The 17,188-nt window shown below is 47.2% G+C and overlaps 1 protein-coding gene across 3 annotated transcripts in view; it reads right to left on the bottom strand.

Moving 5' to 3' along the window:
• wdr32 (WD repeat domain 32) overlaps positions 1-17,188 on the bottom strand; it is a 118,744-nt gene that overhangs the window by 62,508 nt on the left and 39,048 nt on the right. For all 3 annotated transcript variants that reach the window (XR_011940072.1, XM_072495176.1, XM_072495175.1), the window contains exon 3: positions 6,812-7,009. Coding sequence is in view for 2 of the 3 variants with exons in the window: in XM_072495176.1 (XP_072351277.1) it covers positions 6,812-7,009 (198 nt within the window). In the remaining variant the exon portion in view is untranslated. The remainder of the gene's footprint in view (positions 1-6,811; positions 7,010-17,188) is intronic.

Below are 17,188 nucleotides of genomic sequence, written 5' to 3'. Positions count from 1 at the left end.
TTATGAGGAAAGGCTGAGGGACTTGAGGCTGTTTTCGTTAGAGAGAAGGTTCAGAAGTGACTTAATTGAGGCATACAAGATGATCAGAGGATTGGATAGGGTGGACAGTGAGAGCCTTTTTCCTCGGTTTGTGATGTCTAGCACGAGGGGACATAGCTTTAAATTGAGGGGAGATAGATATAGGACAGATGTCAGAGGTAGGTTCTTTACTCAGAGAGTAGTAAGGGCGTGGAATGCCCTGCCTGCAACAGTAGTGGACTCGCCAACACTAAGGGCATTCAAATGGTCATTGGATAGACATATGGACGATAAGGGAATAGTGTAGATGGGCTTTAGAGTGGTTTCACAGGTCGGCGCAACATCCGAGGGCCAAAGGGCCTGTACTGTGCTGTAATGTTCTATGTTCTAGCCAGCGGCAACTCCCACCTCCCGTAAATGAATTTTTAAAAATCTGGAATTAAAGGGTAGCATAAAAGAAATCAAAAACGGTGCAGATTAAACTTTGTTTTGCTATTTTTAAAATGGACTTTTGCTGAACCAACAATGGCTGCCACAGATCACATGACCCATTTGGCCATCTGTTCTGGAAATCTCCGACCACAGTTAAAAGGACAAAACTGTCATTTGGTAGGACAGAACTTCGAGTATTTCTGTACAGTACACTTTGTCGAAGCTTTTCATCATGCACTCATTAGGACAATCACAGGAATACAAATGTCAGGGGAAACAATTTTATATTTAATAAGAGACCGCCGATTGGTAGAGGCGTTGCCATGGAGAGTGCATCAGTTAATGGTGACTGATTATTAACTGCCCAAGCATTGTTTGAAAATTTAACCAGGCAGTTTGACTCTGATTGGTCAAGGCATTGTCCTGAGGTATGAACCTGCAAATGGCTGCCACTAGTTTTGTTTAGCTGAAACAGGTGCAACGTGTGTACATGCTCTGCCTGTAAAGACAAGGCCCTGTTTATTAATACATGTAGCTTCCAGTACACACAAAAGCCTTGTCCCTGGCGAGAGGCGACTTTCCAACTGAGCTTCAAAGTTGGCTGCTAAGCTTTGGTAGGCAGAGTGACCATAAGACATAAGAACAGAATTAGGCCAGTCGGCCTATCGAATCTGCTCCGCCATTCTATCATGGCTGATATTTTTCTCATCCCCATTCTCTTGCCTTCTCCCCAAAACCCCTGATCCCCTTATTAGTCATGAACCTATCTATCTCGGTCTTAAAGACACTCAGTGATTTGGCCTCCACAGCCTTATGCGGCAAAGAGTTCCACAGATTCACCACACTCTGGCTGAAGAAATTCCTCCTCATCTCTGTTTAAAGGATCGTCCCGTTAGACTGAGATTGTGCCCTTTGCATCTAGTTTTTCCTACAAGTGGAAACATCCTCTCCACATCCACTCTTCCAGGCCTTGCAGTATCCTGTAAGTTTCAATAAGATCCCCCTCATCCTTCTAAATTCCGAGTACAGACCCAGAGTCCTCAACCGTTTCTCATACAAGTTCTTCATTCCAGGGATCATTCTTGTGAGCCTCCTCTGGACCCTTTCCAAGGCCAGCACATCCTTCCTGAGATACAGGGCCCAACACTGCTCACAGTACTCCAAATGGGTCTGACCAGAGCCTTTTTTTAGCCTCAGAAGTACATCCCTGGTCTTGTATTCTAGCCCTCGTGACATGACTGCTAACATGGCATTTGTCAACCTAACTACTGACTGAACCTGCACGTTAACCTTAAGAGAATCGTGAACAAGGACTCCCAAGTCCCCTTCTGCTTCTGATTTCCTAAGCATTTCCCCATTTAGAAAATAGTCCATGCCTCCATTTCTCCTTCCAAAGTGCATAACCTCACACTTTTCCACATTGTATTCCATCTGCCACTTCTTTGCCCACTCTCCGAGCTTGTCCAAGTCCCCTGCTTCCTCAATACTACCTGTCCCTCTACAGATCTTTGTATCATCTGCAAACTTAGCAACAGTGCCTTCAGTTCCTTCTTCCAGATCATTAATGTATATTGTGAAATGTTGTGGTCCGAGCACCGATCCCTCAGGCACATCACTAATCACCGGCTGCCATCCTGAAAAAGACCCCTTTATCCCCACTCTTTGCCTTCTGCCAGTCAGCCAATCCTCTATCCATGCCAGGATCTTACCCTTAACATCTGGTTTAGCACAATGGGCTAAATCGCTGGCTTTTAAAGCAGACCAAGGCAGGCCAGCAGCACAGTTCAATTCCCATACCAGCCTCCCCGAACAGGCGCCGGAATGTGGCGACTAGGGGCTTTTCACAGTAACTTCATTGAAGCCTACTTGTGACAATAAGCGATTTTCATTTCACATCATAAGCTCTTAACTTATTTAAAAGTCTCCTCTGCTGCACCTTGTCAAAAGCCTTCTGGAAATAAATAAATCACGTCCACTGGTTCACCTTTGTCTAACTTCCTTGTTACCTCCTCAAAGAACTCTAACAGATTTGTCAGATATGACCTTCCATTGACAAAGCCGTATTTTACCATGCACTTTCAAGTACTCCGCAATCTCATCTTTAATAATGGACTCTAAAATATTACCAATGACTGAAGTCAGGCTAATCGGCCTATAAATTCCCATCTTCTGCCTCCCTCCCTTCTTAAACAGCGGTGTTACATTAGCCACTTTCCAGTCCTCTGGGACCCTTCCTGCCTCCAGTGATTCCTGAAAGATCACCACCAATGTCTCCACAATTTCCTCAGCTATCTTTTTTAGGACCCTGGGGTGTAGTCCATCCGGTCCAGGTGATTTATCCTCCTTCAGACCTTTCAGTTTCCCCAGTTTTAGAGGCAATAATCTCAGGGGTGAGATTATTGCCTATAAAACACGTTGAGACAGGCAGGAGAGGGCGGCTGGGCAACAACTGGTCTACTCCATACTGGAGGTGGATCGGCAATACTCTTTTGAGCTTCTGGCAGAGGGGAAAAAGCTACAACTGGACCTGCTCTGTACTAGGAAGGCAGGGCACCTACTCCACCAAAAACGGGGGACCTTCTACGAACACAGAGGCGAAACCAGCCGCTTACTGGTCAATTACTAGGGGGCATAGGTTTAAGGTGAGAGGGGCAAGGTTTAGAGTAGATGTAGGAGGCAAGTTTTTTATGCAGAGGGTAGTGGGTGCCTGGAACTCGCTACCGGAGGAGGTGGTGGAAGCAGGGACGATAGTGACATTTAAGGGGCACCTTGACAAATACATGAATAGGATGGGAATAGAGGGATACGGACCCAGGAAGTGTAGAAGATTGTAGTTTAGTCGGGCAGCATGGTCGGCACGGGCTTGGAGGGCCGAAGGGCCTGTTCCTGTGCTGTACATTTCTTTGTTCTTTGTGCTGGCTCACCAACTGACAATGCAGGCAGCCACGAAGGAAATTACACAGATTAGGAACAACAACGGCAGGCTAGGAAGCGAGCCGGAAAACGTCAACAAAGCATTTGAGGCCTTCTACTGGGGGCTGTACACCTTCGAGCCCCCAAAGGGGACTAGAGGATGATACAGTTCGTCGATACCCAAGAAAGACAAAGCCCCGACTGAATGCAAGTCCGACAGACCCATTTCGCTACTTAACAGACGCGGAAATACTGGCCAAGACACTGGCCAGGTGATTAGAGAACTGCATGCCAGAGCTGGTCGCAGAGGATCAGACGGGCTTTGTTAAGGGTAGGCAGCTAACATCGAACATCAGGCGTCTGCTGAGGGCGCGTGATAATGAACCCATCGGGGGAGAGAATACCAGAGGTGACCATCTCCCTGGATGCAGAAAACGCCTTCAACAGAGTCCCTGGTTTGGGCTTAGAGCAGAGTTCATCGCCAGTTTGAAACTTCTGTCCAGTACTCCCACGTCAAGCATGCAGACCAACACCACCTGCTCTAAATACCTCCAGCTGCACAGGGGCACAGGCCTGCTGCCCTGTTCCTATTTGCCCTGACAATTGAACAACTGGCGATCGCCCTCACATCGGCAAAAAATTGGAAGGGGATCCAGAGAGGGGACAGAGAGCATAGAGCAGCATGGAGGAGATCATGAAGCTCCTGAAAGAGTTTGGAGCCTTCTGAGGCTACAAACTCAATCTGAGCAAAAGTGAAATCTTCCTGGTGAACCTGCAAGGGAGAGGGGCTGAACTGGAGGGACTGACATTTCAAAAAACAAATAACAAAGAAAAGTACAGCACAGGAACAGGCCCTTCGGCCCTCCAAGCCCGTGCCGACCATGCTGCCCAACTAAACTACAATCTTCGACACTTCCTGGGTCTGTATCCCTCTATTCCCATCCTATTCATGTATTTGTCAAGATGCCCCTTAAACGTCACTATCGTCCCTGCTTCCACCACCTCCTCCGGTAGCGAGTTCCAGGCACCCGCTACCCTCTGCGTAAAAAACTTGCCTCGTACATCTACTCTAAACCTTGCCCCTCTCACCTTAAACCTATGCCCCCTAGTAATTGACCCCTCTACCCTGGGGAAAAGCCTCTGACTATCCACTCTGTCTATGCCCCTCATAATTTTGTAGACTTCTATCAGGTCGCCCCTCAACCTCCGTCGTTCCAGTGAGAACAAACCGAGTTTATTCAACCGCTCCTCACAGCTAATGCCCTCCATACCAGGCAACATTCTGGTAAATCTCTTCTGCACCCTCTCTAAAGCCTCCACATCCTTCTGGTAGTGTGGCGACCAGAATTGAACACTATACTCCAAGTGTGGCTGAACTAAGGTTCTATGCAGCTGCAACATGACTTGCCAATTCTTATACTCAATGCTCCGGCCAATGAAGGCAAGCATGCCGTATGCCTTCTTGACTACCTTCTCCACCTGTGTTGCCCCTTTCAGTGACCTGTGGACCTATACAGCTAGATCTCTCTGACTTTCAATACTCGAGGGTTCTACCATTCACTGTATATTCCCTACCTGCATTAGACCTTCCAAAATGCATTACCTCACATTTGTCCAGATTAAACTCCATCTGCCATCTCTCCGCCCATGTCTCCAAACAATCTAAATCCTGCTGTATCCTCTGACAGTCCTCATCGCTATCCGCAATTCCAACCTTTGTGTTGTCTGCAAACTTAATAATTAGACCAGTTACATTTTCCTCCAAATCATTTATATATACTACAAACAGCAAAGGTCCCAGCACTGATCCCTGCGGAACACCACTAGTCACAGCCCTCCAATTAGAAAAGCATCCTTCCATTGCTACTCTCTGCCTTCTATGACCTAGCCAGTTCTGTATCCACCTTGCCAACTCACCCCTGATCCCATGTGACTTCACCTTTTGTACTAGTCTACCATGAGGGACCTTGTCAAAGGCCTTACTGAAGTCCATATTGACAACATCCACTGCCCTACCTGCATCAATCATCTTTGTGACCTCCTCGAAAAACTCTATCAAGTTCAACAAGCCCAAAACAAATTCCGCTACCTGGAGATCCAAATTGCCCACGACTGGACACGGATCCACAAATGGAACCTGACAAGTCTGGCGGAGGAAGGAAAGAAGAACCTGCAGAGGTGGGGTACACTCCCACTTTCCCTGGCGGGGAGGGTACAGACGATCAAGATGAACATACGGTCCAGGTTCTTCTTCCACTTCGATCCATACCGATCTACACATGGACACCAGGACACTCAATGAAAGAGGAGCTGTTGGATGCAGGCAACCTAGGAAGGGGAAACTGCGGGGATCTGTATGGGCGATTGTTAGAAGAGGCACATCCCCACTGGATGAGACAAGGGAAAAATGGGAGGAAGACTTAGGGAAAGAAATAGGATGGGGGCATTAGACCAGCCAGAACTCTTCATGGGGAAGAGGACCAACGCCCTTGCCTCCCTCATCGCTACTGAAGAATCCTGTTCGCTGGTGATCAGCATCATCATCCATAGCTGCAGACTGGCTGTCCAACCTTTCGGAATTTATCCACCTGGAGAAAATCAAATTTGCCATCCCGGGGTTGGAAGACAGCTTCCACATGACATGGAAGCCATTCACCAACCTATTTGTAGCCAACAGCCAATAGAGTGCAAATGAGACCCACAGCCACCGAAGGGAGATGAAGCAGGAAAATGTAAATATGGATAGCGAGCTTTGTTTGTGTATACTTTGTTGCCTTTTTAATTTTCTCTCTTCCCTTGTATAATTATACCCGCACTTCGATTGTCTTTGTAAAATACCACATGCGGGTACGACACCTGTAACTCAGCGTTCAAACTGAACTATGTAATATCAAATGTGGAAACCAATAAAACATTTTTTTTTTTTTTTTTTTTAAATTTAAAAAATCTATTCACCCAATAATAAAGTGAAAACCTAACAATGGTGATCCTGGGTGATATGTCACATCTTGTGTATTTATTTACCCTATTTTTGTTTACATGTATGGAACGATCTGCCTGGACTGTACACAGTGAAAAGTATTGTTCTGCACCTCGGTACACGTGACAATAAACAAACAGATCCAAAAAATCCAAAATTATTGACCAGCAGCCTGCAAATACTGCATGGCAGATAAACCTCACCATACAATTCTGCTGTTAAAATTGTTCACACAAAAAGGGTGACTTACATCAGTTTTTTGAAGTGTCCACTCATTGGTAAGCTTTAACTTTTGGACAAAAATTAGTGTCAAACAATATAGATACCTTCCAACAATATAAAAAAGAGGGCTCAATTTTAAAATTTAATTTACACAATTTTGTATTGCAGTAGTCTTTCCAGATCTGTATATAATGTAGCATAAACTCAGTTTATCAAAGTTTGTTGAAAAATATGCATAGCACCAACCTATTTGTGTCCCATGTGATGACATTCCCATCAAATCCTGATGTTACCAGCAGTCTTGTATTGGTATCATATTCAATGTTCTTTACCCAACTAGAATGGCCATGCAAGGTGCAGACCTTAGTGTTGAGGTTACGTAAATCCCACAGAGCTACCGTTGTATCATCAGAGCACGTTGCAAAAAGCCTGTTATCAAGAAACCTAAAAAGGAAACATAGCAGAAGCTGATATTGAGAATAATGGAACAATAAAACCTCTCAGCCACAGAACATTGAAACAATACCTGAAGCAGTTCCACCAAAAGATCTATATTCAGAAGTCATCCTAAACTATTGTGCTTTCAAATAATGAAATTTCCATCCATGCACATTTCTGACATTGTATTTTCTAACACAAACTCCGGGACATTGATACACAGATTGAAGCTTAGACAAAAAAATATATATATATTAACTTATTCATGCAGAGAGTGGTGAATACGTGAGCTACTCGGTAGGTTACAAATGTGAAAGAGATGCAAACATTTCCAGTCCGTACGGATATAGCGTTTGGCAGACAAATTGATTGAAAGCTGAGAGAGACAGGTAAGATGTCAAAGTTCTTTGGGACCAGTCCAATGGAAGGATTAGAAAACATCACAGAATCAGAATCACAGAATACAGTGCAGAAAAGGCCCTTCGGCCCATTGAGTCTGCGCTGGCACATGAAAAACACCTGACCTGCCTACTTAATCCCATTTGCCAGCACTTGGCCCATAGCCTTGAACGCTGAGACGTGCCAAGTGCTCATCCAGGTACTTTTTTTAAAGATGGGAGGGTACCCGCCTCTACCACCCTCCCAGGCAGTGCATTCCAGACCGTTAGCACCCTCTGGGGAAAAACATTTTCCTCACATTGCCCCCTAATCCTCTGCCCCTCACCTTCAGCTTGTGTCCGTAACTGACCGTTCAACTAAGAGAAACAGCTGCTCCCTATCCACACCCCTCATAATCTTGTACACCTGGATCGGGTTCACCCTCAGTTTTCTCTGCTCCCGTGAAAATTCTAATTTTCTAATGTCTCCAAGGACAGTGTACAAATTAGGAGGAGGAAGATTGAAGCTAGATATTTTGTGCTGTATTGTGGGTATCTGTGGCCTTTTGGAGTTTGCTTGCCTGAGGGAGAGAGAGGAATGATTATAATCCTGATAATCAGTCGGTAAAGGAAGAAACTAGAGCTAATGTATACTTGGCATAGACTTATTTACATTGAACCATTACAGGTATACAGCACCCAGAATGACTATCAGGACCTTTTTTGAATTACCTAACCATGAGGAGCCTAGTTTCCCATTGCTTCCTCCAGAGTCAGAAGATTGTGGGATCAATCAATTCAGGACTTGATGCAAAAATCCAAAGCAGTACTGCTGGATGAAATGTTCACAGAATCATAGAATCACTACAGTGCTGGAGGCCATTCGGTCCATCGAGTCTGCAACAACCGTCGAAAAGAGCACCCTACCTAGGCCCACTCCCCCGCCCTATCCCCATTACCCCATCTAACCTTTGGACACTAAGGGGCAATTGATCATGGCTAATCCACCTAACCTGCACATCTTTGGATTGTGGGAGGAAACCGGAGCACCCGGAGGAAACCCACACAGACGTGGGGATAATATGCAACTCCACACAGGCAGTTGCTCAAGTCAGAATCGAACCTGGGTCCCTGGCACCTGATGCAGCAGTGCTAACCATTGTGCTGCAGGGCTACCTAAATGTTAAACCAAGACATAAAAGATCCCATGGCACTATTTCAAAGAGCAGGAGAGTTATCCAGAGTGTTCTGTTCAATATTTATCCCTCAATCAACACAACTAGTTTATTTGGTCATCATCACATTGCTGTTTATGAGAGCTTACTTTGCAAATTGGTTATATTTCCCACATGACAACATTGATCACACTTCTAAAAAGTACTTAATTGACTGTGAAGAACTTGGAACATCCTGAGGAAATGAAAGGTACACTATAAATACAAGTCTTTGTTTAAAATACCAGCAGTAATTAATTTCTGAAAGTTAATTAGTCAACATGCCGAGATGCTTTTGAATATCATCTTCAAAATTTAAGAAGGATTTTGATGGGAAAGACTTTCATTCAACTAGGGAGCCATCATGCAGGGTCAGCAATTTAAAATTCTTTAAGTTAACGAGAAACCTAATTGGAGCAGGGGATGCTTTACCAATGGGAGTAGCTGCAGTCGAGAAGATTACATCTTTGAAGGAAAAATGGGTAAATATTTGAAGCAAAGGAAGACGTGGGTTGTTGTCATTGGGGCTCAAATCAAGCTGTGCTCCACCAAAGCGGATTTAATTCTTTCACCTTAGTGAACGTCACCCATATCTTCTGACTGATCTCATATTTGAACATTCTTTAAAGCATTGAGCAGCACAGATGTAAGTGGCACATCTTCTGAAAGCTAAACTAAAGTTCTGCAATACTACGGCAAGATAAAATACTTCAATATTTAAATTTTATTTGGGTATTTTTCACTTTCATTTCCTCCTCTGCAAATGAGGGGCTACCGGTCTTTCTCAGGCCTCCACCAATGCCACTTTACAACCAGCCACTGGGAGGTGCATAAGAGTAGTTTGGAGGAGAATCACTCAGCCTTTTGTTTTATAATGTTCCTATGATTGCCTTTCATTGAGCCTTTCATTGAGGTAAAGGCTCTATATAAAAATAAGTTGTTGTGCAATCTCAATTTGTGTAGGTCTGTGCAGCACTATTACTGAGCATTATTGTTTGACAATCCAATGTCGCCATTGCTAACTCTCTGGGTGTTGGCGAAACATAGTAATCTAGCATGTTAATTATCATAATTAATGATTGTGTGGCCAACAGCTACAGGGGGATTCTGGAAAAGACCCTATTTACCAAAGACTACGGTTACCATCATAGGTACAGATGCAGCTAGCCTGAACAGGATTTGCAAATGTAGCAAATGCAGGATTCTGTGCCGCAGAAGATTGTGGTATGGGCTCACAACTACTGTCTGCACATGTGAACTCCTGATCATGGCTGTACCATCAAGGAGAAAGGTTGTGTGGAGGCCTTCCCAAAGGGAATGCAATAATAATTTGTTTTAAACTGTAACCAATCTCATGCACCTTCCAGCAGCCACTTACAGAGAAACATCAGCAGAGGCCTAGGAGCAGGTCACCTGCATGCCCTCCCAAACGGTGAATGGTGCATGGCATGGGGAAACCTAAAGAGGGGAAGAAGAAAAATATATTAAAACAAAGTCCCCCAGGCATTACGTCTGCTTATAGTTAAGCAAAATTTGCATAGCAGAACTCAAAAAGGATCAATGTGCCCCATGGGAACTTCCTATTTAATTTATGATGAACACATTTTCACCACAATGTGCTTTGGGAACAATATATTTCTAATGCATTGAACCTTTCTTAGAATCTCTTCATAAATCTATGCACACTGAAACTGCGAAGTTGCAGGATTGCCAGATAGTGGCAACAAAATGTTTGCTTATTTTAAGAAACAATTTTAAAGTCAAGGCTTGGGAGTAGCACAAATATGATGGGCAAATAGAAAATGGGAAATGATGGGACAGTATAGGCATGCGATGTAAGACATGAGAGTCATGTGATTAAACACAAAGAAAAAGACCCAAATGCCTTCCTGCTAGATATCCGAATAGTTAATAAGCAACGGATGAATGTAAAATTAACTGTACACACCCCTGTCAGCATCAACGGGGCCGAGGTGGAGATGGTTAGCAGTTTCAAATTTCTAGGGGTGCACATCTCCAAAAATCTGTCCTGGTCCACCCACGTCGACGCTACCACCAAGAAAGCACAACAGCGCCTATACTTCCTCAGGAAACTAAGGAGATTTGGCATGTCCACATTAACCCTTACCAACTTTTACAGATGCACCATAGAAAGCATCCTATCGGGCTGCATCACAGCCTGCTATGACAACTGCTCGGCCTAGGACCGCAAGAAACTTCAGAGAGCCGTGAACACCGCCCAGTCCATCACACGAACCTGCCTCCCATCCATTGACTCCATCTACACCTCCCGCTGCCTGGGGAAAGCGGGCAGCATAATCAAAGATCCCTCCCACCCAGCTTACTCACTCTTCCAACTTCTTCCATCGGGCAGGAGATACAGAAGTCTGAGAACACACACGAACAGACTCAAAAACAGCTTCTTCCCCACTGTCACCAGACTCCTAAATGACCCTCCTATGGACTGATTTCATTAACACTACACCCTGTATGCTTCATCCGATGCCAGTGCTTATGTAGTTACATTGTATATGTTGTGTTGCCCTATTATGTATTTTCTTTTATTCCCTTTACTTCCCAGGTATTTAATGATGTGGAGATGCCGGTGTTGGACTGGGGTGAGCACTGTACGTAGTCTTACAACACCAGGTTAAAGTTCAACAGATTTGTTTCGATGTCACTAGCTTTCGGAGTGCTGCTCCTTCCTCAGGTGATCTGTTAATGATCTGTTGAGTTGCTCGCAGAAAAATACTTTTCACTGTACCTCGGCACACGTGACAATAAACAAATCCAAATGAGGCTGACAAATCCCCAGGGCCTGATAATCTACATCCCAGAGTACTATAAGACATAAGACACAGGAGCAGAATTAGGCCACTCGGCCCATCGAGTCTGATCCGCCACCATTCAATCATGGCTGATATTTTTCTCATGCCCGTTCTCCTGCCTTCTCCCCATAACCCCTGATCTCCATATTGATCAAAAATATTGTGTCCTCTGCTTCGAGTTTTTCCTACAAGTGGAAGCATCCTCTCCACGTCCACTCTATCCAGGTCTCGCAGTATCTTGTACGTTTCAATAAGATCCCCCCTCATCCTTCCAAACTCCAATGAGTACAGACCCAGAGTCCTCAACCGTTCATCATACGATAAGCTCTTTATTCCTGTGAATCTCCTCTGGACCCTATCAAAGGCCAGCACATCCTTCCTTAGATACGGGACACAAACTGCTCACAATACTCCAAATGGGGTCCGACCAGAGCCTTATACAGCCTCAGAAGTACATCCCTGGTCCTGTATTCTGGCCCTCTCAACATGAATGCAACACTGCTTTTGCCTTCCTCATTGCCGACTCAACCTGCACTTTAACCTTAAGAGAATCATGAACAAGGACTCCCAAGTCCCTTTGTGCTTCTGATTTCCTAAGCTTCTCTCCATTTAGAAAATAGTCTATGCCTCCATTTCTCCTTCCAAAGTGCATAACCTCACACTTTTCCCCATTGTATTCCATCGGCCACTTTGTTGCCCACTCTCCTGGCCTGTCCAAATCCTTCTGCTTCCTCAATACTACCTGTCCCTCTACAGATCTCCCAGCATCATACTGGAGGGCCCCTCCAGAGAGTGGTCCAGGCACCTGAACTGCATCTTCAGGATGGCGAAGCACTAACCCTAACCCTGTGGCTGCATGGGCATCGCAGTAGCGGGTCTTGAAAATGAAATGAAAATCGCTCGTCACAAGTATGCTTCAAATGAAGTTACTGTGAAAAGCCCCTAGTCGCCACATTCCGGCGCCTGTTCGGCGAGGCTGGTATGGTAATTGAATCGTGCTGCTGGCCTGCCTTGGTCTGCTTTCAAAGCCAGCGATTTAGCCCTGTGCTAAACCAGCCCCTGTCAGTCTGTGGCCTCCGGATAGGTGTCATCAGCCACGACCGCAATGGATAACCCCAGTCACCCAAGAGCCATGTCCCCCCCCCCCAAATCCTACCAGGGGTGCGCCTCGAAGAGGCCAGCAGCCATCCCGTGTGCCAGGACAAATACGTTATGCACACTGCCCGGGTATCGGGTACAGACGTGTATGATGCACAGCTGATGGTCAAACACCAGCTGCAGGTTCATTGAGTGGAACCCCTTTGTGAAGATCAGCCTGTCACCTGCAGGTGCTCATCATGCAACATGCACCCAGATCACCCCCTAGACCCGGGGGATCTCGAAGATGGCAGCGAACTCCGCTGTTCGGGCATCCTGGTGGGCTCGGTCCAGGTTTAAATGGATGTATTGTGCCGACTGGGCATACAGGGCCTCCGCGACAGTGCGGATGCACCTGTGCACTAAGCTCTGGGAGATTCCAGACAGGTCCCCACTCAGCGCCTGGAAGTACCGTGGCGTAGAAGTTCAGGGCGGCCGTCACCTTGACGACCACTGGGAGCGGGTGTCCTTCCCCATTCCCACGCGGTGCCTGGTGTGCCATGATTCGGCAGATCTCAGACCAGTCAGGCAGGTCGAGTGACAGGCACTGCCAGTACACACGAGGCCTTGTGCAACACCTCCTCTTACTCGGCCTGATGGGCGGCTGGCTCGCCATCCTCAGCAGCTGCCTCCTGATGGGGCAGGCTCTGCTGCAGCGTCCTCCTCCTCCTTGGAAGAGCTTCAGCTTGTACAGCCGCAGTGCATCCCCCAAGGCTGCAGCGGCTAGGAGGAAGGCCACCATTGCTGGTTGTATTTCAAGATCAATCTCTGTAGAGGGTGTACGGCCAACATGTTAGCTTAGTGCGTACCCGTGCCAACCAGGTCCACAGGGCTACACAGCTGGCACTGCAGACCCTGCCCGCATGTCTCCCTCCGCCCCCACATCCTTGGCCCCATCGGTGCCCGGCACCATGAGGACCTCTGGCCCTCGTTCCTGCTGCCAAGGGTAACCTTGGAGGCTGCCTTGCAGGCCACGGCAATGGTGGTCCATGACTGGACACCGCCCCGATACCAAGAGGGGGATCACCCCGGCCCTGGCAGAACTTTCCCCCAATCCCAGCCAGTGTCAGGACCTGCCGCCCACAGTCACACCTCTGCGTGACCTACCTCCTCTCTCTCCCTCATCAGCCACGGTTCCCGTTTCCTGCTTTTTAAAAGCACTGATGTGGAGATGCCGGCGTGGACTGGGGTGAGCACAGTAAAGAAGTCTTACAACACCAGGTTAAAGTCCAACAGGTTTGTTTCAAACACTAGCTTTCGGAGCACTGTTCCTTCCTCAGGTGAATGAAGAGGTATGTTCCAGAAACATATATATAGACAAATTCAAATATGCCAGACAATGCTTAGAATGCGAGCATTTGCAGTTAATTAAGTGTTTACATAACCAGAGATAGGGGTAACCCCAGGTTAAAGAGGTGTGAATTGTCTCAAGCCAGGACAGTTGGTAGGATTTCGCAGGCCAGATGGTGGGGGATGAATGTAATGCGACATGAATCCCAGGTCCCGGTTGAGGCCACACTCATGTGTGCAGAACTTGGCTATAAGTTTCTGCTCGGTGATTCTGCATTGTCGCGCGTTCTGAAGACCGCCTTGGAGAACACTTACCCGGAGATCAGAGGCTGAATGCCCTTGACTGCTGAAGTATTCCCCGACTTTTAAAAGCACAAGTGAATCTTGCTTTCGGGAATTCCCCCGGTGGAGGCACAACATCACGGACGATCCGGAGAAAACCAGGTCAGGCCCACTAATGATATACAAACGCGTTTACTTTACGTATGGAGTGGAACGTATTGACGCCGCTGATCATTTCTCTACCCTAGTTATGACGGTAATATTACATTCTGCAGTCTCTCCTTCCTTCCCTGTGTATGGTGTGCATTGTTTGTACAGCATGGAAGAAACAATACTTTTCACTGTATACTAATACATGTGACAATAATAAATCAAATCAAAGTCAAGGAACCGGAGAATTACCACGTCAAAACCGATTCTCCGCCCAACCACCTTCCCCGATTTTGACGTATGGCGACAGAAAATCCCGCCCGGGGACTGCTTGTATTGCATTTTGGGAGCTGGTTGCCGCCAAATGCTAGGGATGAGGGGTGGAAAGGTGCGGGCCAGGTCCGAGTGGTTGTTTTGGGTTGGTTTTATTTTGTAAATGTTGTGTTTTGTGTGTTTAATTGTTAAAATTTGATTTAAAACATATTTTTTTTTAAATAGAGAAAATGCCGTATCCTCAGGACAGAGGGATCTGGCTGCCCTCAGATATGATTCACAAAAGGTGTGCAGTTACAGCAAGTACATTTATTTTTTATTGCAAGGGGAGTGGAATACAAAAATAGGCAAGTTTTGCGACCGTTGTACAAGGTTTTGGTGAGACTACCTTTGAACAGTGTACAGGTTTGGTGATCTTATTTCAAAAAGGATAGAATTGCATTGGAGGCAGTACAGAGAAAGTTCATTCAACTGCCTCCTGGGATGAAGAGATCGCCCCAAGAGGACAGTTTGGGCCTGTATCCACTGGAATTTAGGGGTGATCTTATTGAAAGATAAGATGCTGAGAGGATGTTTCCCCTTGTGTGAGACACTGGAACCTGGGTACAAAGGTTAAATAGAAGGATCCCCATTTCACACAGAGCTGAGGAGAATTTGTTTTCTCTCGGAGGGTCAAAAGTCTTTGGAATTTCTTCGCCAGAAAGCAGTGGAGGCAGGATCACTGGATATTCTGATGGCCGAGTCAAATAGATTCTTGGCTGATACGGCTGTCGAGTTTAAGGGATAGGCAGGAGGCCACAATCAGATCAGCCATGGGCGTATCAAAGGGCAGCACGGTAGCACAAGTGGCTAACACTATGGCTTCACAGCGCCAGGGTCCCAGGTTCGATTCCCTGCTGGGTCACTGTCTGTGCGGAGTCTGCACGTTCTCCCCGTGTCTGCGTGGGTTTCCTCTGAGTGCTCCGGTTTCCTCCCACAGTCCAAAGACATGCAGGTTAGGTGGATTGGCCATGATAAGTTGCCCTTAGTGTCCAAAACGGTTAGGAGGGGTTATTGGGTTACGGGGATAGAGTGAAAGTGAGGGCTTGAGACTTCCGGTTGCGGCGATGCGGAGCTAAGCCGCACGATTCAGCAGCTCCCGCGATCACGGACTTTCGGGCTCTCTAGGAGCCCCAACCGGAATTTTTTGAAGACGTTCCGTGTGGGAAGGGAAGAGTGAGGTCCCCCTTCACCGTTTATGGACCGGACTAGAAGCGAAACGGCCAAAAAAGCGGCATTGGAGCAGCGGGAGAAGCGAGGGAAGAAAAACAAAATGGCGGCGGCCGGGGATAAAGTGGAATGCGGGCCGGATCTGCAAGAGTTCATCAAGCGCTGTTTCGAGGAGCTGCAGAAAAGAGATGCTGGCGCCTATGCTGTCGGCGATTGAAGGACTATGATGACCCAGAAGGCCCACGAGGTAAAGATCCAGGAGGTGCAGAAAAAAGTCAATGAAAACGAGGATGAGATCTTGGGCCTGGCGGTGAGGGTGGAGGAGCACGAGGCGCTGCACAAGAGGTGGGCGGGAAGATTCAAAGACCTGGAGAACAGGTCGAGGAGAAAGAATCTTCGGATCCTGGGTCTCCCTGAAGGAGTGGAGGGGGCCGATGCCGGGGCATATGCGAGCACGATGCTAGAGTCGATGATGGGCGCGGAGGCCCCTTCGAGGCCTATGAAGCTGGATGGGGCACACCGGGTGCTGGCGAGGAGGCCCAAGGCTAACGAGCCGCCAAGGGCGATTGTGGTGAGGTTTCACGGACAGAGTGAGGGTCTTGAAATGGGCCAAGAAAGAGCGGAGCAGCAGCTGGGAGAATGTGGAGATCCGAATATACCCGGAGTGGAGCACGAAGGTTGCAAAGAGGAGAGCGGGTTTCAACCGGGCCAAGGTGGTGCTGGACCGGAAAGGAGTGAGATTCGGAATGCTGCAGCCAGCGCGATTGTGGGTCACATACAAGGAGCAACACCACTATTTTCACAGAATTTAGAGTGCAGAAGGAGGCCATTCGGCCCATCGAGTCTGCACCGGCTCTTTGAAAGAGCACCCGACCCAAGGTCCACACCTTCACCCTATCCCCATAACCCAGTAACCCCATCCAACACTAAGGGCAATTTTGGACACTAAGGGCAATTTAGAATGGCCAATCCACCTAACCTGCACATCTTTGGACTGTGGGAGGAAACCGGAGCACCCGGAGGAAACCCACGCACACACGGGGATGTGCAGACTCCGCACAGATAGTGACCCAAGCCGGGAATCAAACCTGGGACCCTGGAGCTGTGAAGCAATTGTGCTATCCACAATGCAACCGTGCTACCCATTTTGAAACGCCTGAAGAGGCTTGGACCTTTATTCAAACTGAAAAGTTGGACTCAAACTGAGGGTTTGAGAGGGTGGGGGGGATGTTTGTTGTACATAGGGTGTCAGTCACGCGCAGGAAATGTTCCACAGGCTGGGGGAGGGATGGGGAAATGGACCAGGCGAGAAGACCGTACGAGACGGTGGGCGCTGGTGGGAGAGGAGGCTTGGGGATGGGGGAAATGAGACAAGGCCGCAACAGGAGTTGTGCCAGAGGGGGCTGGGCAGGCTTAGGAAAGCGC

This window comes from Scyliorhinus torazame, chromosome 3 (assembly GCF_047496885.1).
Source record: "Scyliorhinus torazame isolate Kashiwa2021f chromosome 3, sScyTor2.1, whole genome shotgun sequence".
NCBI lineage: Eukaryota > Metazoa > Chordata > Chondrichthyes > Carcharhiniformes > Scyliorhinidae > Scyliorhinus > Scyliorhinus torazame.
Note: the sequence above shows the minus strand (reverse complement) of the source record. Positions and strands in the feature narration are given on the sequence as shown.